Source organism: Amblyomma americanum, chromosome 8, assembly GCF_052857255.1.
Source record: "Amblyomma americanum isolate KBUSLIRL-KWMA chromosome 8, ASM5285725v1, whole genome shotgun sequence".
NCBI classification, from domain to species: Eukaryota; Metazoa; Arthropoda; class Arachnida; order Ixodida; family Ixodidae; genus Amblyomma; species Amblyomma americanum.
In genome coordinates this window covers 88,307,801-88,330,148 of record NC_135504.1, presented here as the reverse complement: position 1 = coordinate 88,330,148, position 22,348 = coordinate 88,307,801, and the positions used below count along the sequence as shown (strand labels likewise).

At 46.0% G+C, this 22,348-nt stretch overlaps 1 protein-coding gene across 3 annotated transcripts; it reads left to right on the top strand.

Annotated features, from left to right (window-relative positions):
• The first annotated feature begins 929 nt into the window (after positions 1-929).
• On the top strand, positions 930-22,033 carry LOC144100520 (uncharacterized). Of its 3 annotated transcripts, none has more exons than XM_077633453.1 (5): positions 930-1,279; positions 2,578-2,767; positions 8,897-9,111; positions 21,284-21,326; positions 21,397-21,564. In XM_077633453.1, exons 1-5 carry the CDS (start codon positions 970-972, stop codon positions 21,422-21,424), a joined length of 786 nt encoding a protein of 261 aa, XP_077489579.1. In that variant the 5' UTR covers positions 930-969; the 3' UTR covers positions 21,425-21,564. The 3 variants fall into 3 exon arrangements, with proteins under 3 accessions (XP_077489579.1, XP_077489578.1, XP_077489577.1); XM_077633452.1 differs by adding an exon at positions 18,588-18,679 and having other exon boundaries at positions 21,284-21,564; XM_077633451.1 differs by having other exon boundaries at positions 21,284-22,033.
• Positions 22,034-22,348: the final 315 nt, after the last annotated feature.

The following is a 22,348-nucleotide window of genomic DNA, read 5'->3' as shown; positions in this document are numbered from 1 at the left end:
CGGCTCAAACGATTCAGCCCTCAGGACCCTGCTTAGCTCGCCGTGGGAGGCTTGGTCTGCGGAGGGAGAAGTGTAACTTTCTTCGTTTCGACGACGAAGCGGGGGAAATGGGAAGCGTAGAGGAAAAAGAAACTGTTCAGCCTGGCCAGGTTGAGCTCTCCGCCCAGCCACAAAACGTCTTAAATAGACACCCCAGACATGCCCAGTGCCTACTGAGTATGTAGTAATATTATCATCAGCAGTAGCACACACCGCCCTCTGGAAGTAGAAAAAACTGCCTATCGCCATAGTAGACGAGAAGGAGGACGTCCGCAGAAGTAAACAAGAACAACAGAGAATTCAGAGAATTCAGTTTTTGCAAAATCTTCTCGCTCAATTAGGGCTGGCGTTTACCCTTTCCGTCCTCCGCTCTTTCGGTGCAACCTTCAGAGGGCATGCAATTAATCAGGTGTGTCAGCTTTTTCAGAAGTATGTTACAGAAACCGGCAGAATTTAGTGTTAACTTCTCGATGCCATTTCTTTTCTGTCAAACTTATTTTCTTTCTTATTAATTCTTTAAAATTTAGTCTTTTAGCCCACATCGCTTTGCTGCCTCAATTTTTATTCCGATTTCGTCAAGATCTCTCAAAATTCGTAATTTTCTTTTTCTCTCAGATTCCTCTATATTTATGAGCCGCTTGAGATAAACCTGGATGAGTTTTTTCCTGTTTGGATCTGCACCAAACCCTGGCCAATCCCCCACCGTGGGTATGCGCCAACGTAATGACGAAAAAACAACAATAACTTGGCCAATCTCAACCGGTGAATAGCCACCCGATTCTTGGCCGATCCCCCATTTTCGGTATGTGCCATCTTTTGATAGGCTCACAACAACTTGGCCAATCTCCTCATGCGGGCATGCGCCATGTTTTGAGAGGATGAAGAAGAAGTAGAAGTAATACAGGCCTCGCAGTCGCAGTTCACAGCAGCATGGCTTGGGCCCGCATCGCCGTCACCTTATGCCTTCTGTTTGCCGGATGGTGCGCGGTGGACAAGGCGAGGTCAAGCGCGCTGCTCCAAATTCCCTGGTCCCTGGGAGTTCTCAACATTTCGAACATGTCCGGCGTCAGCTCTTCGATTCAGATGCTCAGCAGATCCAACTCTAGCTCAACGGACAACGGTGTGAGGTTCTCAGACCTCGGGAATACTTCGCTGGAGATCAGCACTAAATCCCTGATGATGAAAACAAATGCGTATAGCCAGGACTCAAGCAGTGCAAGCCGCGGCAATACACTGGCCGGTAAGTGTAGCCTGTTCTGATTACTATATCGGACGACTTGTTAATTCCTAACTGTGGATAGCATTATGCCATTGCGAACTTATCGGTGCATTTCTCTTGTGTATTTAACGTACAAGCTGGTGCCTTAAGAACCTTTAATACACATAGAAAGCGTACACCTGTGTACTATCCTGTAGAAAGTTTAGTGTCTGTTACTATGCCACCCATTCTATTCTCAGAGTGTTTTGTCTGCTGAGGTAATTTATTAAACACAACCTCCTATAGTCTCTGCTTAGATATGTATAAAGCCAACAGTCACTAAAACCGATAAAAGGATAGGGTAGTTCCTTTTTCGGGTCGTTCCTTTCTTATTTACTTTAATTTGTGGTGTTGATAAAAGGAAAATTAGTAATGTAATCAGTTTTTACCTCAAATTTAGCTGATTGGAAATGTGATGAAGAAACAGCAGCATGCCACCTGTGAAATTCGAACCCACCACCTCCGCATGTCACAATGGGGTCCTCTAACAACTGAGCTATGACGGCGGCTTTCCAATCTTCCACTTATGTCACTGCTTAGGTCGCTGTAGTCTCGTGGTTTACATCTAAAAAGGTTACCTCTCTCGCGTGAGGCGTAAAATAGTTCTTAAGCGCAGGAAGGCGCCATATATAGGTATTTTGATTATGATTTCTGATAAGTTTGTGCACCTGCGAGTCCCATCAACTTTCTCGGAACAGTATTAGCTGGCACTCGCCAATGTTTCTTACTCTGCACTGTCATATGCATAGACGAGTACCCATGGTAAAACGCGCCTGGAGAATGGGACCATCACATAATGGAAACTATGCTGTGATAGAGTCGTAAAACGATACCGAGAGCAATAGTATACCAAAGCGACCTGTGGTTACTCCGTCACCATACTTGCCCTAATACTTTATCTCTCCTACCTCAGGAGTCCCATAAACCTGTAGTGTAGTATGAGTAGTTCTATTCAAAATTTTCCAATACATGGTTAACTGGAATTACTAAGTTTTATAAAGAAGCATGCTTAAATATGTCCATATGCAACTTTTCCATCGAGCCTTCAATTTAACTGCTATTTCCAGGTTACGCTAAGGTAGGGGCAACTACTACCGAGACGTGCGAAGCACTAGAGTGCCGCACGCTCTCCTGATGGCCACTAGGGACATTCACTGCCAAAAATGACTACAGACGAACTCTTTTAAAGGAAACCCATAGTTACGAGATATTAGAGTTGAGCTGCGCTATGCGCTTCGACTATGTGTGCGACCAACAAATATTCCTCTTTTTTTTCGCAGAACGAAGAGCCTGCGCGAAGAGCCTGTGCGAGTGCGTCTGGGGAGCAGCTGTGGATTTCCTGAAGGTCCTCCATTTTCACAAAACCGATTGTACAGCAGTGCGGCAAATCGCTCGATTCTGGGATCTGGGCTACGCTGGGACGTGGCTTGTGCTGCTTACGCCGTTCCTGCTGAGCATTGTTTTTGCCAAGTAAGGCTTAGATTTGTGGTGGTTTAACGGCTCAAAGCGACTCTGGCTATGAGGAACGCCGCAGTAAAGGGCTGCGGAAGATAAGATGTCCTACATCATTTATGCAGTAGCAGGAGAACACCCTTAGCGGAAAAACGTATCTGGTGGTGCGCTGGCGTGTGTAACCTCAGAGGAGATGGGGCTAAGTGGAGAGATAGAAAGGGCAAGAAGGAAAAGAAGGGGAAGGAGAGAGATACATAAGCAGAGAGAAAATGGAGAGAGGGCGAGTCGTCGGCAGGCGATCGGGTGGAGAGGCAAACCGCGGTCACCAGTCAGAGCCGAGGAGCAAGGAGAGTGGAGTGGAGGTACAGCATGGCACACTGTGATTACTAGACTGGATATGGTGAGTAGAGAGGGTCACGGAGTGTAATTGGTGACTGATGTACTGGGTCACGCCAGGCACCACCGTCAATAGTAACACTCTGTTGCCTGAATTGCACTGGTCGTCCGTGACGTCTTTGTGTCGAACCTGAAGCGTTGTTATCCAACGTATAGGTGACTACTTTTGAAGAAAAGAGGACGAAAAAAAACTTGATTCAACAAGAAGGAGTTGCTTGAGCTAATGGGTGGGGTCGTTATTCTGGGGCTCGATTCGCTTGAACTGCTCTTAGAACCTGTTGGATGAGAGCCCGTTGGTACTGCAGGTTATCGCTGCTCAGAAGAGCCTGCCATCGCTTAAAAGACGTGTTTAGCGTCTGTAGATTGTTTCGTTTGCCCCCATATTCGCACAAAATTGGGGCAGAGCAGTGCCAGACTTGTGCTAGGGACATGTGTAGGCGTATAGTCTTGGGTGTATGAGCTGTCGTGTACGGATGTTTGCAAAGTTGTTGGTCTGCGTCTGCCGCCAAGAGACCGTATCGGGGTCTCAAATTCTCTATGACGTAGAGGGAAGTGTCTGCGCTCTATACGAAGCAACTCGAGACAATCGTTACACGTGGAGGATAGAGGCGTGAAAGTTGAGATAGAATGCCAAGGAAAACATGGGCACTGAAAAAAAAGTAGAGAAAAGGAGCGCTCCTCTTAGAGGGTCCTTTTCACTGCGTTAAATTTCACCTTCATAGTGTTGGAAACTTGGTGAGGGTGCAGCGGACCCTCCCACTAGCTGTACATGGCAATATGAAGTTTCAGGGTATTTCCGCAAGCATCTGGCATAATTGATTATTTTATTTATTTATTTGTAGACACTGCAATCGTCTATACATTTATCAATCCATTTAAATATATGGTATTTATTTATATATCTATCCATTTACTGCAATTATCTCTTTATGATTCCTTAAGCTCTGAGATCGTCGTTAGCTTCCCCCAGCATGAAAATGCATGTTCCTGTACGGCCTTTAGCACCCATGTGGTAGATTTGTTATATTCTCTTCCGCACACTGAAACGACTCTGAAATTGCACTGGCCAATGACGGATGGACAATTTAGAAGTGCTCGCGGCATTTCTGTTGCCAGGTTTACTAAATTTCCTTCTTTTTATGTGAAGTCTACGTTCGTTGAATGCAAAGGTGAACTTTATGCCCGAGATTTCATTTGACGTGAACCCTACGTTCTTTGAATGGGAAGGAAAATTTCATACCCAGAAAGCATATATGTCAATTGGCTTTAGGATGGCACCAATGCTAAGTGATATTTTTGTGTTTTGTTGACTGTGGCAAAATAACTTATGTGGTGTAACACCGCGCACCTTCCGATAGGTTGACACTTAGATCTTCGTTGAAAGAAGCAACCTCTCCAGAAAAATCATTTCTGTGCTACAAGTTTTCAAAGAAAACACATTCTGTCTGCAGTTTAGCGCTGATGTTACGGCTGATGACTAGCTACGAATTTAGATTTGTGCATGAAAGTGGAGGAAAGACATATCTGTTCGAAGTATCTACTAAGGGCGGTCAAATCGCTGCTGAACTACAATTCGTTCTGTTCTAAAACTGTAAAAACCGAATTTTTTTTTCCATCTTTCAAGTCAGCGTTGTCAAAATCCTGTCACTATACGATAAACCAAAGCTTCAGCAAACAATCTAATAGAATCAGGGATGGCCGATATCCGGATCATGTTCTCATATTGGGTTGCAATAAAATAGAAAAATACTTAAAACATCGGCTTCGATGTCAAGGTCAGGCAAAAAGAAAGGTTAATACCCTTAGTTAAACAGCCTTTCGCACGACATTGAAAATATCGACAAGAAGTGTGGTAAATGTGCCTTCTGAGCACCAAAGAAACTGGAGAAGACGGTTGTACAAAAAAAGGAGGCCGGAGGCTGAAAAACGAATAGAATGTCAAGAAACTTCTGTGGTTCAGCACGAGACAATGTTTGTGCCATGCTCTGATGGTGTTATATATAGTCCAGGGTTTGGTGCTCGTACTGGCCCCTTAATCACACAGCGCGCTGCATGGAAGGACGGTGGCTTAAGTAGGATTCAGGGTACTCTTTATAAAATTCGTCTTCCTTGCACTCAGGTATACATTGGCCACATGGAGCGATATATTGTTACATGTTTGAAAGAACACGAAAATTCTTTAGCTTTAACTGGGTCCACTAACCCAGCTCACCATTATCAAGGGTGCATATCTAGCTTGCCGTCGTTTCACCATTGTTATATATTGTCTAAAATATTCCGCGGCACAGGCAATCTGGGGTTAAGGCGGGCGCCAGTCACGTGAAGGAATAATCGGCACCAGTATCCAGTGAAGCGTTCATGCCGGCTCCATCAGTTGTTACGCACAAATCGGGGGTAGCGCGTCTTATGCTGTCTCTACTCGCTCGCAGAGAAATAGCGTAGCTTCGCGATGGCGCAGGAGGAAGGCTCTTCACATTTCCCGACGTCGCCTGTCTTCCTCCAGAGGACGCTGGAATTAGTTTTGCCGGCGCGGACTGGGAGAACGGTGACCGGTGTAGCCGGCTGTTTAACGAGGACTTGCAGATCGGTAGCGCATCAGCGATAGGGATCGAGCAGTACGGTGGTTGGACATGATGTGATTCTGGCGTGCCGACAGGTGAGATGCGACCTCAAGCGATGATTCGCCGTTCCGAGGCCAGGGGTCACCCGGCGCAAAAGCACGCAGGGCCACGCGGCGTTATGGGCACACCATGTAGAGGTGACTGGCCTCGCCACAGGGATAGCATGGGGGCCGCACGATCCGGGGCACGCCTGCAGTTTCTCCCTGACGAGAGGCCGGATGAGCTCGCGTAAAATGGTCGAGTCTCTCCCGAGATGCATAGAGAAAGCATCGGGCCGAAAGGTGTTGACGTCGCGATTCTATTGGCGGGCTCGCTGTTCCAGCGTCTTCGCCATAGCTATTGTGAACAATTCTTTCCTGTATCATACGAATCAATACTAAATGACCCTACTAAGCTAAATGTGAACAGTTACTCAGGAAAGCGGTCAAATAAATGATGATTGAATAGGAGTCTGCCCCTGCACAAGGAAACCGTGAGATATGGTGCAGCGTTTGTTCGGTGCGCACTCTAATTAAAAGACGCGACCGATGAGTTTTTTGAAACTTGCTCTTTGCAGCCCGTACTAACAGCGAGGGCAAGTGTGTGCAAAACGGAGTCATGAAAATTCTGGAGTTTGTATTTGCAGTTAACAGTGGCATTCCTGCTTCTGAATATGATATGCGGGCAATTAAACTGGACTGCAAATATATATTCTATCTTCATTTTTCTATTTTAATTACAGCTTTGAAAACACAAAGTGCCTGAAGCGTATAGGTCCTGCCTTGAAAAACGTCTTCCAAATCTGGCCTAAATATTTTTTATTCTGTAGCTCTCACGCCAGGGACAGCAGACGTGTTCGTCCTAAAAGTTTATGGTTTAGAAGGAGTGTGGAGATGGAACTTAAAATACATGTAGCTTCCAAGAAGTCACATTGTTCGCGTTATCCTGCTCTCATCTTGTCGAGAGTCTTAAAATCTTGTTTTATTTTATTTTTATTTTACCACCACAATCTACATGGCGACAGGGTTCCCATAGTAAAAGCAGCCTCTTGGACCGCTTGACTTGGCCATGTACACCCAACTGCGAACTTTGGCAACAAAGCGGCGGCACACTTTCAAATTACAATGCAATGCAATACAATTACAATACAATGTTGTGAATCATCGCGACAGGTACTTCTCCTAAGGAAAAGAAAATGACAAAGAAAGCCATGAAGAGTATAATACAGTCAATTTGTTTCACAAATTCAATGCAGTGTCTGTAAACATAAAAAAAATATTGTAAAAGCTTTCTTTGTGAGGTGGTTTTTTGGTCAATGTATATGAGACAAAGATCATTTAGTACACGCGGTAATATGTTTTCAAGTGCTTGGCATGCATATGTCGTTCTGTATGTTTTAATATGCCACTGATAGACGTTTCTCGTGTTGTGTACTTTATAGCTTACTTCAATTTGGAGAGTTCATGAACGAAGGACGTGTGATTTATAATTTCATGCTTCAGAGTGTGGCTTAAGCGAAAGGTGTACAGTTTAGTTACCGGAAGTATTTTATATTTAGAAAATGTTCTTGCGAATGGAATGTTCTAGGAACATTTTCAATTATTCTCAGAAACTTTTCCTGCAATACGAGTAGCTTATTGATGTTTTCTTGCAACGTTTTTCCCCACACTAAATTTCTGTAACTTAGGCGAGAACTAACGAGACCATGCTCCACTTAACTTGCAATAGGTAAACATGAACTGACGAATGGAGGTGAACAGCACTGCTATCCCCAGCAGTTACATGGACCAAAAAATTTTATCTTACAAACGATCAGGGAAAGGCGATGTGCAACAGGTGTCCCTCGGCTGTATTTGAACTAGCCGATCTTACTGCCTAACATCGCGTACATTTGCTATTAAAACGATTTCTTATTTTCTGCTGAAGGAGGAGGAGAAGAACGTTAATGGAACAGGAGAGTATTTTCTGCTGGGTCTCTTCGAATATCGTCTGTTCATGTGTTAAAGCGCATTTTTTTATTTTTAACCGTGCAGTCTTACTATATGCCAACAATTTCCCTCATAAACTTCCTCTGTTTGAAAAATGCGCTTGTTCTGAATTTCGTGCCATGTGGCGCTCTCGTGAAAGCTTCTGCTCCCGATACGCAACTGCGTGATGGATCCAGCCTTTTTGTTTTTTTCTTTGTTTTCTAAGCATCTTCACAGTTAAAACCGTTAAGTTTGTTTTATATGAAACAGCGAAGCTATTAGAAGAGACGCTGGCAACGAGCAATGCTCCAGAAGGAAATCCACTTTTCGGGAGCAATTCCATCTCTTCTTCATGGTGAATAACTAGAACACGGTAGAGAGCTGACCGCGCTTCTTGCACGAGGTCGCATGACGTAGGCCATTCACGTAGACAGATATCTCGGGAACCTATTCATGTTCACCTTTGAGTCCTGGACGGGCCGCGATTCGATGTCCTATGCTGCACGCCCAGCAAGCTGGCTCACTCAAAGCCGACAGTGTGGCTTAAGCGTTCGCTGTGTAGGGCGAAACGGAGTTCTGTCAGTGGCTTTCACTTCCAAACGAGGCTATAATCTTTGTGTAAATCGATTAGCAACAAGAAGACATGATGTGGCGGAAACGCGAATGTCTGGTTATTGCGCTGTCGAGACCGCGAGAGCACCCTTCGTTGTTTTCACTCACTTCACAACAGACTCGTAAAATGAGTAAAGATTTTCCCTGTTTTTTGCTTACAGCAGGCGATTTCTAGATTTTAGACTTTTTCAACATCTACCGCGCTGAGTAAGCGTGATACGAACCAGGACACCACGCCGTTGCTACTACACCTACAGTTCCTTGTCGAATGGGTGGCTCAGTGTTTGGGGCGATCGGCTACTGAACCGGAGCACCCGGGTTCGAGCCCGATCGCAGCGGCCGCGGTTCGATGGAAGTGAAACGCAAAGTGCGCTCTTGTGCTGTGCGACGGAAGTGCACGTTAAAGGTACCGTGGTGATCGAAATTATTCCGGAGCCCACTACTACGGCACTTCTTTCATCCTTTCTTCTTTCACTTTCCCTTATGATGCCTACCGTACGTGAGACAGATGCATCACCTTTCTTTTTAATAAAAAAAGCGATTGTTTTATTAAAATGACAATTTTTATTCAGATGGTACTATGGAGGTGCCAAGCGCAAGAAAGCTGTGAGCGTGACTGAAAGTCCTCGGAGGACCCGAGGGCAACGAGGAACAACAACTCGGAGGAGGAGCCGATCACCACCGGGGAGAAGAGTGGAGCGGAGGACGTCCTTGAGCATCTCGAAGCTCGTCCGCGGGAGACACCACGCACCACGCTGCGATGACGACTGCGGGCTACGTAAAAACGGTGACTGTCCCCATTTGGTTACAGAGCGCATAACTAAATGTACTAAAAGCACAAGATTGGGTTTTCGGTGCGCGCTAATCAGTTTACCCCAAAGAAGCGGGCATTCGTGCCTAACAATGCCAGAAGCAATCCTACGAATGTTTTGTAGTAAACAAACGAGATGACTGCTACTGCATGCACTGCGGATGCATCAACAAGCTGGCCTCCCCCGGATCTTTTCGACTATTGGACGCCACCAGTGGTTTTTGGCCGGACTTCCCACGTTAGCTGGCAACCTGCGTCTACATCTACCGCTTCCGCTATCAATCATGGCATCAGTCTACATAAGGATTCCTCGGCAACCACTTCACTGGGGCACAACACAGCTGCAGGAATGGCGCACTCACCTTTTATAATGTTTCAGGTGGCCGTGCTGACGATTGTGCCCGTGGCTGCGTGCCCGGCAGCTTGAATGACTGCTACTGCATGCACTACGGATGCATCAACAAGCTGGCCTCCCCCGGATCTTTTCGACTATTGGACGCCACCAGTGGTTTTTGGCCGGACTTCCCACGTTAGCTGGCAACCTGCGTCTACATCTACTGCTTCTGCTATCAATCGTGGCCTCAGTCTACATAAGGATTCCTCGGCAACCACTTCACTGGGGCACAACACCGCTGCAGGAATGGCGCACTCACCTTTAATAATGTTTCAGGTGGCCGTGCTGACGATTGTGCCCGTGGCTGCGTGCCCGGCAGCTTGAATGACTGCTACTGCATGCACTGCGGATGTATCAACAAGCTGGCCTCCCCCGGATCTTTTCGACTATTGGACGCCACCAGTGGTTTTTGGCCGGACTTCCCACGTTAGCTGGCAACCTGCGTCTACATCTACCGCTTCCGCTATCAATCATGGCATCAGTCTACATAAGGATTCCTCGGCAACCACTTCACTGGGGCACAACACCGCTGCAGGAATGGCGCACTCACCTTTAATAATGTTTCAGGTGGCCGTGCTGACGATTGTGCCCGTGGCTGCGTGCCCGGCAGCTTGAATGACTGCTACTGCATGCACTGCGGATGCATCAACAAGCTGGCCTCCCCCGGATCTTTTCGACTATTGGACGCCACCAGGGGTTTTTGGCCGGACTTCTCACGTTAGCTGGCAACCTGTGTCTACATCTACCGCTTCCGCTATCATCCATGGCCTCAGTCTACATAAGGATTCCTCGGCAACCACTTCACTGGGGCACAACACCGCAGCAGGAATGGCGCACTCACCTTTTATAATGTTTTAGGTGGCCGTGCTGACGATTGTGCCCGTGGCTGCGTGCCCAACAGCTTCAATGACTGCTACTGCATGCACTGCGGATGCATCAACAAGCTGGCCTCCCCCGGATCTTTTCGACTATTGGACGCCACCAGTGGTTTTTGGCCGGACTTCTCACGTTAGCTGGCAACCTGTGTCTACATCTACCGCTTCCGCTATCATCCATGGCCTCAGTCTACATAAGGATTCCTCGGCAACCACTTCACTGGGGCACAACACCGCAGCAGGTATGGCGCACTCACCTTTAATAATGTTTCAGGTGGCCGTGCTGACGATTGTGCCCGTGGCTGCGTGCCCGGCAGCTTCAATGACTGCTACTGCATGCACTGCGGATGCATCAACAAGCTGGCCTCCCCCGGATCTTTTCGACTATTGGACGCCACCAGTGGTTTTTGGCCGGACTTCTCACGTTAGCTGGCAACCTGTGTCTACATCTACCGCTTCCGCTATCATCCATGGCCTCAGTCTACATAAGGATTCCTCGGCAACCACTTCACTGGGGCACAACACCGCAGCAGGAATGGCGCACTCACCTTTTATAATGTTTTAGGTGGCCGTGCTGACGATTGTGCCCGTGGCTGCGTGCCCGACAGCTTCAATGACTGCTACTGCATGCACTGCGGATGCATCAACAAGCTGGCCTCCCCCGGATCTTTTCGACTATTGGACGCCACCAGTGGTTTTTGGCCGGACTTCTCACGTTAGCTGGCAACCTGTGTCTACATCTACCGCTTCCGCTATCATCCATGGCCTCAGTCTACATAAGGATTCCTCGGCAACCACTTCACTGGGGCACAACACCGCAGCAGGAATGGCGCACTCACCTTTAATAATGTTTCAGGTGGCCGTGCTGACGATTGTGCCCGTGGCTGCGTGTCCGGCAGCTTGAATGACTGCTACTGCATGCACTGCGGATGCATCAACAAGCTGGCCTCCCCCGGATCTTTTCGACTATTGGACGCCACCAGTGGTTTTTGGCCGGACTTCCCACGTTAGCTGGCAACCTGCGTCTACATCTACTGCTTCTGCTATCAATCGTGGCCTCAGTCTACATAAGGATTCCTCGGCAACCACTTCACTGGGGCACAACACCGCTGCAGGAATGGCGCACTCACCTTTAATAATGTTTCAGGTGGCCGTGCTGACGATTGTGCCCGTGGCTGCGTGCCCGGCAGCTTGAATGACTGCTACTGCATGCACTGTGGATGCATCAACAAGCTGGCCTCCCCCGGATCTTTTCGACTATTGGACGCCACCAGTGGTTTTTGGCCGGACTTCTCACGTTAGCTGGCAAGCTGTGTCTACATCTACCGCTTCCGCTATCAATCATGGCCTCAGTCTACATAAGGATTCCTCGGCAACCACTTCACTGGGGCACAACACCGCTGCAGGAATGGCGCACTCACCTTAAATAATGTTTCAGGTTAGATACGTTGATTGTTTTTCCGTTCGGAGTAGCAACCATTGCCTATTCGTGGTGTTGTGCCCCACTGAGCTCTCTAACTTGTGTTAGCGTTGTAGCAGCTGTGCAGCAATGTGTGTTAAAATAATGGCTCTGCTTCTATCTGGTGATGTCGAGACAATTCCAGGACCTTCTGCCGAAGAATTGTTAACTACTGTTTTGGAAACCGTAACAAGGATTGAAAGCGGGCAGGCAGATATGCGTAGTGATTTACACGCACTTAAGCACTGGCAAGCATCTGTCAACGAGGAACTGCAACAGCTATCTTCAAGAATACGTGTTCTTGAGGTTGACACATCATCGCTGAAAAAAAAACAAAGTACATTGCCACTCCGCTCGCCTGAAGCTATTAATTCAATATCTGAGCAAATTAAGACTATTGGATCAAGATGCGATGACACGGAAAATCGGCTAAGGCGATGTAATCTCCTCTTTTTTGGCATCCCCGACGATTCCAATGAAACATGGTCCGCGTCAGAAGGCAGAGTCATTGATATTTGTTCAAAAGAGCTTGGCGTTACAATCGAATCTTCGCAACTCGACCGTGCGCATCGTCTTGGCAAATACCAAGTGGGTAAATGTAGACCGATTATTACTAAATTCACCTTCTTCAAGGATAAGCAAAGAGTAATAGAAAAAGGTTATAAGTTCAAAAATACAAATTTTGCTGTGCGCGAAGACTTTTCATTGCAAACACGAGTAGCCAGAAGAAAGTTAATAGAATTTGCGAAGTCCAAAAATGTGCCGTTCAAACTAGCCGTGGATAAACTGCGCATAGAAAATACCGTGTTCACTTACTGCGCTGACACTGACAGTGTTATTCAATCATCTAGATAGCAGTTTCAAAGGCCGGCAGTCTCATCTGATTGTGATCCACCTGATCCAAGTGTTCATAATGATGTAGCACAGATTTCGGTATCGTTCACGAATATGCGCAGTTTACTCCCAAAACGTGTCGAAGTTTGCTCGCATCTGGAAAACAGCAATTGTGATATTCTACTAGTCACAGAAACATGGCTCCACTCCGATATCACTGATGACGAAGTCCTACAACCATCAGTTGACTACAGCATCTATCGTAAAGACAGGGACGGAAGAAGGGGCGGTGGGGTATTGATAGCCGTAAAAAAAGACATTTCTGCCTTTCTCCTTGAAGTTTCAAGCCCACTTGAAATAACCTGGGTCTGCATTCCATCTTCGTATTCAAAGAACGTATTTGGAATATGTTATCGACCACCAGACAGTACAGAAACGTTCACGTCTTATTTGTATGAAAATCTTTGCGAAATTACTACGAAATTTCCTAAAGCTAACATATTCTTATTTGGCGATTTTAATTACCCAGAAATTGACTGGGCTAACCTAACGTCACCCTGCCAACACTCCAGCGACTTCGTAGCGCTTGCACTAGATTTTTCTCTAGTGCAAATGATTCAGAAACCCACCCGTGGCAATAATGTTCTTGACCTCGTTTTCACATCCATCCCTGAAACAGTTGCATCAGTTTCTTTGATGCCTGGCTTTAGTGATCATCTACTCGTTAACCTCACAATAGAACTACCCTTATACAAACGCACTACGACACCTAAGCGCATATTTAATTATAGGAAGGCTGATTTCACTGCCATCAACATAGGTTTGGAGAATTTCCACAGCTCGTTCTTACGTAATTTTGTTTCCCGATCTGTTGAGGAAAACTGGAAGCTCTTTAAGGAAACACTAATGCAGCTTACACATGCTCGTATTCCACTAATTCACTTCCGGGTAATAGTTCAAAACCATGGTATCACAGGACGCTACGCTCATTAAAAAATAAAAAGAAACGCCTGTTCAGAATTGCTAAGCGGCAAGGAACCGCAGTGGCGTGGTTAAAACATAAAGAGTCCGAAAAAGATTATTGCTGTAACATTCGTAGCGCTAAGCACAAATCCTTTTCACATGACCTCCAATCCATGATGCAAAATAACCCTAAAAAATTCTGGGCAGTGATTTCCCCTCGAAAAGACTCGAGCCGAATTTCACTCCTAGACAATACCGGAGCACCTATTTCAGAAGAATCCTCAGATGCTTTTAATAACTTTTTTATCTCAATGTTTACACGCGAGGATTACTCTACCATTCCCGCAATCGCAGACGTAAACTACAGGTATATGGCACCAATAAAGAATGATGCCTCTGGCATCTCATTCCTAATTAAGAAACTAAAAATCTCTACCTCAGCCGGCGTTGATGGTATATATAATAAAATTTTGAAGCATACATCCACATATACAGCACCCATTCTATCACGCATTTTTGAGCAATCCTTATCCACAGGGGAACTGTCATGTGACTGGAAAATCGGGAAAATCATTCCTATCTTTAAGTCGGGCGATAAAAGTAAGATAAGTAATTACCGACCCATATCATTAACAAGCATTCCATGTAAATTACGAGAGCATGTGATAGCATCAAATATTATGCAGCGCTTAGAAACTAACAATTTCTTCTATCCGAAGCAACACGGTTTTAGGAAAGGGCTTTCCTGTGAGACTCAACTAATCGAATTCACTAACGAGCTATTCACATACATAGACAATGGTTTCCAGATTGATAGTATCTTTATTGACTTTGCCAAAGCCTTTGATCGCGTTCCACTCTCTAGCTTAATAGCCAAATTATCATCATTACATTTAGACAGCCTTACAATATCGTGGATAAGGAATTTCCTCACATTCCGCAAACAGTTTACGTTTACTGACAATCATTCTTCTTCCTTGGCCGATGTCTCATCCGGTGTACCTCAAGGTAGCGTGTTGGGTCCGCTATTGTTTCTCATCTGCATAAATGATTTGCCATCCAACATAACATCAGCAATCAGATTATTTGCTGACGATTGCGTAGTTTATCGCCAAATTAAGGCAACCGACGACCACATCGCTCTTCAAAAAGATCTAGATAAGATTTCAAACTGGTGCACGCTATGGCAAATATCACTAAATACAGAAAAATGCAAATTATTGACTGTCAGCCGCAAGAAAACTAACTCTCTTTACACTTATTCGCTTAATAACAGTGCTGTCACTGTCACCCCCTTGTACAAATATCTCGGTATTCATATTACAGCAAACTTACCATGGAAGGCGCATATAAAACATGTTACAGCAAAAGCATCTAGCACACTTGGTTACCTAAAACGAAACATACGTGAAGCCCCTTCAGCCACTCGTGAAATAGCGTACAGAACCTTTGTTCGTCCTCAGCTCGAATTCGCTTCCGCCATCTGGTCGCCACATCAGGAATATTTAATAAATTCTCTCGAATCTGTTCAAAACCGTGCCGCGCGTTTCATCGCGAAAGATTACAGTAGGCATTCTAGCGTAACTGCTATAAAGAAATCACTATCACTCCCATCTCTTGAATCTAGAAGGACGATAGCTCTGATTTGCTTACTGCACAAAATCAGTCACAGTGAACACGCAACTACATTACCCCTTTCCCGCCCATTTCGCACATCTCGCCGCTTATATAACGCACACAGTTTCACACGTGTTTTTGGCCACACAAATGCATTTAACAAATCTACATTGCCTCTGGCAATAGCAGCTTGGAACGATCTTCCAAGCCACATTGTTGAAATTAATAATCTAGACACGTTTAGAGAAACATTAAAAAAATTGATTCCGTAGTGATGTGCGCACGTTTCATTTGCACCCTGCGACTTGGCTGTCATTCTCTATCCTTGCAAGCAGTTTATAAATATACATGCGTTTGCAGTTCTTTGCAGGAATTCGATGAGCCATGCGCGTTTCTGATCGTCCAGAGTGTTGTTGTTCTTCTTCGTTTGCTTGATGTTGTTCGGCGTCTTTCGATTCAATCTTCTGTTTCTTTTGATTCTTTGATTTGTTGTTAGCTATGTTTTTTTTGCTCCTGTTTTCGCTATATGTTGTTTGTCTTACCCCCCTCACTCAATACTCCAGTTGGAGCCTGTGAGGTATGTGTATAAATAAATAAATAAACAGGCCGAAAGTTTGACTAAACCTGGAGACTCAAGTGAACGGCCTTCTTTCTGGAAGATATTTTCTTACTTTTCAGAAAAAAATAAAATTTAAGCTGATTTCAACGCACAAACTAAATGAAATCACAGATGCAATGCTAACCGCTCAACCGCCGCGCCAGGCTCACCATTGGCAATTTTCCGCATCCCGCGGAGCCGCAACATCGTCCTGTTCTGTTCACGCATCACACGTTCGCCGCGTCGCCATCACCCTTGATTTCAGCACCGCAACCGATCGCAGTCATTGTGCTCAACTGAGCACACTAACCATTATTGCGAAACACGGAGGCGCTTTTTATTTCATTTACAAACACAATTCTCGTAATTACATTATCGCAATGATTGCGCTGCTGAAACAATAGATGATCTGTCTCGTGTGTTACCACATGTTAGTGCTTGTCGGAGCTTAATGTCCTAATTTCTAACAAACTGAAATAAGCGGCATTTCTCAAAGACAGTCTATCGTCCGCTGGGTGCTGTCATTCTTCTGTAACCAACCGCAGGAGTAAGCAATGAACATAGAAGTGTTTAATAGTATTCAACAAGCACCTATTTTGGTGCTTCTTGGCACAGGCCTACCTTCTCAATGTTGCTGAAGTTGACATCTCAGTGCTAGAGGCCAGTATTTAGGGCTTATTAAATTGTAAATTCAAGCTCATACTGGATCTCCAGTAATCATTTATAACACGGTAAGAGAAGTTCTCTCCGATATAAAATGTTCGTACATTCACACTTTGATTTTCCTCATTTTTCGAGCTTTAGGAGCATTAACATTTCAAACAGTGGCCTGCGCAGTTTGGAAACCCGAATCTTTTGAAAAGATTATCAGAAAGAGTTAGCCGTTGTTGACTCAGCTGATCTCACCGGCACGGATGAGCGATGCTGATGCTGATCAGCCAGTGATGTCTTACGGTCTTACGGAACCGACACTAAATTTTTCTCAGCGATCGGTGATAATTTACCAGTACCTTGAGACCTCTTGCTCCCAACGCTGCCAGACAAGGTGAAATTTGCTTCGTAGAAATGTAGGTCCAATGTCATGCTTTAATCTAGTAAACCCTGCGAGCTCCTTCATAAAAAACGAGACCTAATAACTGCGATAAGGTGCCCGCGGAGAACAGGGTTTCTTGAGGGCAGTGGGCTTTGCTCTTCAGTGGCTGTAAGGGGTTCTGGTGATCATTTAAGATAAAAGATACGTTCAACTTAGCCGCGCAAGCGACCCAGTATGGAAGCCATGCGTATTTAGCCCCTGATGGGTTATGTCGGCGTTTCATACAGCTACAGATGGTGGTGAAAATTAGAAACAGTAGAGTTGGAGGCTTTAGAAGCCAGTGCAAAGCGGAGCCGCCGACTTCAGGTGCCGCTCTTTCTCATACATATTCAGCGTCTCCTCTCTCAAGCCACATGCCGAATCATACAAGCTTGTACCCCGTCGCCATATTTCTAGCCTTTATGCTTTACAGCGATAGCTATTACGCACCCGTCCCTGGTTTTCGCGTCATAGCCGTCCGCCGTCTTCGACGTCGGCGTAACCAGTGGGGGCTAGCGCAGCTACCAGTTGCGCCGGTCATCCTGGGTCGAATACCCCTACGGGTGGCTCTGTCTAAAACAGCCGCTTGCGAGCGCAGTGGTGCATCACGTGACCACTACACCAGTTCGCCAGCAAAACACCCCCAAAACTAAACGCCCAAACAGCTATCGCTGAACCCCGCGTTCCACAGTCGTAACCGTCCTATTAGTTTATCAAATTTAATCATCCTCAGCTTACACAGCAAACATACGTTCCAGTACTACTATATTTAAATTCTTTTTCCTCGAAGCACCAAGCGACTGGAATGGCCTTTCCCGTGAATTGCAGCTTTAACTGCCCACCAACCTCCCTAGACGATGTCATATCACACCTTCAGTCATTCAATCATAACAAAAGTATGTCAAATTTATTGTAATGACCCGCCCCCTTCCCCCCCGTAATAGCACCAAAATAGGAATCTTTATGGAAATGAAAATGCGGTTAAGTGAATTTAAGGGTAGTACTGACGCGAAGACTTGCGCCAACACGTATATTTTGTGCTCGTGTATTTATATGTATATAGCATACGAGTTTTTCAGGGAAGCCGGCCACAAGTTTTTAAAAATGGGGTTTTTGAGGTATGAAGATTTTTTGGGCATAGTAATACTAGCGTCGGCGGACGTCAGGAACAGGCGAATCATGCTAATGAAGTGGTTTACTAAATTCTTCTAGTTAACTTTTTAAATATTATCTCTAGGGACCTAATTGATATTACGAATTTGTAGCCAGTCGTCAGTAACAGCTATATTAGTTTTATTACTATTATTTGTGACGCTCAATTTTCCACAAGTCATAAAAGTTGTTTTACTAAGTAAGGTATGGAACGTTACAAAAAGCATGCAGTCCGGTTATGTGCAAAACGTCGCATAAATTTCGAGCCTAAATGTTTTTCGTCAACGATTAGTGGCAATTTGAGTCAGTAGTGAAAGATAGGCTTGTCTTTTACTAATGACTCGAATTTTCAGGAATTGTTTGACGAAGGCCTGTATTTCGAAGAACACGAGCGCACACCAGCGAATTTCCTGGGCATGTTCACAGTAGGTGATGCATAGTGGGATAGGAAGGGGGTGCTTTATAGTGAGAGAATTTTTCCGGCGCAGGAATCTTCTCACTTCGCCACTGCTGGAAAACTGCAGGCTTAAAGGCTATGCTCCAACCAGAAGCCGCCCCAGAGCGACCTCAACCACTCGAGGTAGATTGGGCGGAAAGGGGTAGGTACACGGGGGAATGAGAGCACGTGTACGCTGCCTGAGGGAGGCCGATATTAACTGCGTCAAAAGTGGATCTGGTGGCAGAGAAGTGAGACGAGTTTGTGGCATGTCTCTTGTATCAGGAAGCACGACAGCTGCGATGTTATGGACATCTGTGCTATCTTGAACCCAGCGGATGAGTGTTGACACTGGGCAGGATTGGAAGGCAGCATCTATTGTCTGAGAAACCTGAACTGCACCACAGGCTTTGTTTAGATGTTTCAGAGGTCCTTGATAATGAGTAAATATGTGCACTTAGTTATATGAAGGGAGGGAGCTATATCTGCTATGGCATTTCGAATCACATGCAGTTTAAAGGCAAGAGATGAGGAAGTGTCAGTACAATAGGTTTGGCGGCTGTTGATCTCAGAGCCTGTGTTGGGCTTGTAAAAGCGGTTGATCTCTATTATAGTGTTATGGCTACATCTGTGTAAAGGATACAGCCAAAAAGTTTTCTACAAGGAGCTGGAGGTAACGGGGGCGAGAGCTCTTGACTTCTTATGGCGAGCAGGCTTTTTCGAAGTAATGTGACAGTAGTGCCACGGAGGCGCTTGAGGCTCGAACATGGGACTAAGGGAAACTTTCCGTGCTCTGTTGAATTTGTCGCTTGGTCATTAATTCTATCAGTTTGTTGAGCTGCGTATACTCCTACAGCAGCCAAACAAGGGTTGCTCGAGGTAGGCCAGTAAAGACGCCTATGGCTTCGTGGTTGAGCGCTTGAAGTGTGGCCCATGGTCATTTTGTAAGTTGTTGAAACAGCCTGGTATAGGTGTCAAGGTTGAAAAACAGCACGAACAAGCCGCACGCTGAACCTGACCGGGCACTTCCAGAACGATTGGGTATTTTCGGGATGAGGCCAAGTGTGCTTATGGCACCGTTGCGCATAAACCACGGCTGACAACCAAGCCGTGCCCTTTCCTGAAGCATGAACGTGCATGGCCAAAACATTGGCACGTTACACTTGAGGAAGGGGTGCATTGGCAATAGTTGGTACGAGCTGAGTGACTTTGAAAATCCGGCGGCCAGTTTTATTCCCCACATGGACAAAGCAGGTTTTGGAGAGGTTGAGCGAGAGGCCAGTGTTGACGGGATATTTGTGAAGACAGGCAAATTTGCAGGGAGTCTTGCTGGATTTTAGGTGAGCTGTTTGTAGGCCAGAGAATGATGTCATCTGCTTATGCTAGAACTTGGACTTTAGGAACGTTGGAGAGACTGCGTAAGAGAGTAATGAATGCGATGTTAGCTGAGTTGGAGGGGGGGGGGGGAGGCTAAACCTGAGCCCTGGGGTACTGTGCGGTACTTTGGACTGTGCGGACAGGATGGCAGTGAGAGGAGCAACGTATTACATCATTGGCAAAGTGGTAAAGGCCATCATCGGATCTGTGTCCTGATACGAAGCCAATTTGGGAAGAAAAGTATTTCTGTTCATGGCCGAGCAGCCAGGAGAGTCAAGTGGCAAGCAGTTTTCATATAGTTTACAAATAGTTGCGGTAACAAAAATCGGGTGTGCGTGATTTGCCGGGCTTTAGAATCGGCTCTACCACTGTGTGTTTCCAATCTCATGGCATTTTACTGCACTTCAAGACTTCGTTTAAAATTGTGAGAAGTGAAGTCAATGGTTGGCAGTACAGATTCCCGAATAGGGCATAAGGTACACCATCATGGTCAGGTTCAGTGCAAGGCCGGATGTCCTCAATGGTAGCTGTAAGCTCAGCCATTGTGAACGGGCATGTGCTCTGCCTATGTTTTGGACTGAGTGGAACAGTTTCGGGCTGCAGTCATAATTCTGAAAAAAACTGAAGAGCTGCTTGCGAAGTGAAGTCATCTGAATGCTCTCGGCGTAGTCCTTGACGTATGTTTTGCGTTTCATGGATTGAAATACAGGCCATAGGTGGCGGTTCCCGACAGTACTACTGAGGTGAGAACACAACTCTGGCTCGCGCCATTCGAAAACAGCGCGCTGGCGGGAGGTCGTAAAGCGACATCGATCAAATATCGGCACTCCGTGACGCATGTACCCCGGGACAGTCTCAGCCCCGCCCATACTGCAGTGCTCCTCGCAAGTTCTGCTCTAGCGCAGGCGGAGCAGACAATGTCACGTTTTATGTGCGTCACGGGGTGTCGTGGTTTGGTCGATGTCGCCAGTCTAATCAGCTGCTTTGTTCCCTTCTATGAAATCGGGAGTCTCCGTAAAAACCAGCCTTTCAATGATTCCAGTGAATCCACGGAATTCGAGCAGTTGAACTGCTTTCAGTGAAACAAAGACCATAATATATTTTTCTCCCAATGTTCGGGCTCTAATCGTCCAGCAGCTTAATGAAAGGCAAAGTTTAAAATCTTTATACTGTCGATAATGTAATATTCTGTAGTAGAGAGGAGCAGAAATAAAAGAACAAACCACATACGATGAAGCACACGGCATAATAACGTCACAGCGACAGCGGTAAAGAATATACATGTTATCTAGATCAGTTATTACCTTCTAAATATCTACTCTCCAAACAGCACAAATATTTCCTGTTCCTTCTGCCCGTAAAATGCTGCAGATCGGCTCCAGAGAGAGGCTGTTGCGGCCGTGGTGATCCAAAGGTGGGTGCACGGCGAGTTCAAGCAGCGCCGTGTAGAAGGCGCGCCCTCTTACAACGTGTCCCCTTCACAGTCAACGTTCGATGCCAGAGGCTTCATAGACCGGGACGATGGCGCCTTCGTCACAGCGATGCTCGAAGATGCTAACATAAGCGCCGACTTCCCTGGGCCTTCTATTGTTGCTTCTTCTATGGATGATGCCTTTGCCGATGGCCGAGTATTAAACGACCAAGTTTCCGGAGGGGTCGCCGAAATGCAGGAGGTTCCAAGATCCCCGATGGGGTCTACGGAGGGTACCGATGCCTCTGCTGTAGTATCAAGCGACCAAGTTTCGGGAGGTGTCGCCGAGATGCAGGAGGTTGCAAGATCCCCGATGGGGTCTACGGAGGGTGTCGATGCCTATGGCAGAGTATTAAGCGACCAATTTTCGGGAGGTGTCGCCGAGATGCAGGAGGTTCCAAGATCCCCGCTGGGATCTACGGAGGGTGCCGATGCCTCTGGCCGAGTATTAAGCGACCACTGTTCGGGAAGGGTCGCCGAGATGCGGGAGGCTCCAAGATGCCCGGTGGTTTCGACACTGACTTCGGCACAGCTTTCCGCGTCTCTCCTGCGGTTGCCCGCATATAGTGGCCGAGCCATCGAAAGCGGCAATCGTCAGTCCCCACTCGATAATAAGTAATTCGCCGAACTAGTACGTTTTCTCGTGAATAAATAGCCTGTTGAATCCCACTACACCCCAAATATAAAGGCGGGAATGAGATGTACGAGTTTTTCGACCATAAAGAATCTTTTTGGTCGAAATTACGACATAAATAGAGGTGTTCTTTAATATTTGTATGAAAATTCAACGCAAGTGAATAAATACTGTTCTCATATACCCGAGCTTATACAACTGCAAATTTCGCACAGGTTTGTTTTTATTAGGTTTCAACTTTGAGAGGTTTTCTTTTTCTGGTGGGCACTGTTCAATGTTATCCTACCGAATGGCGCCCTATGCAACAATGCAAAATGCGTGTACAGCTGGT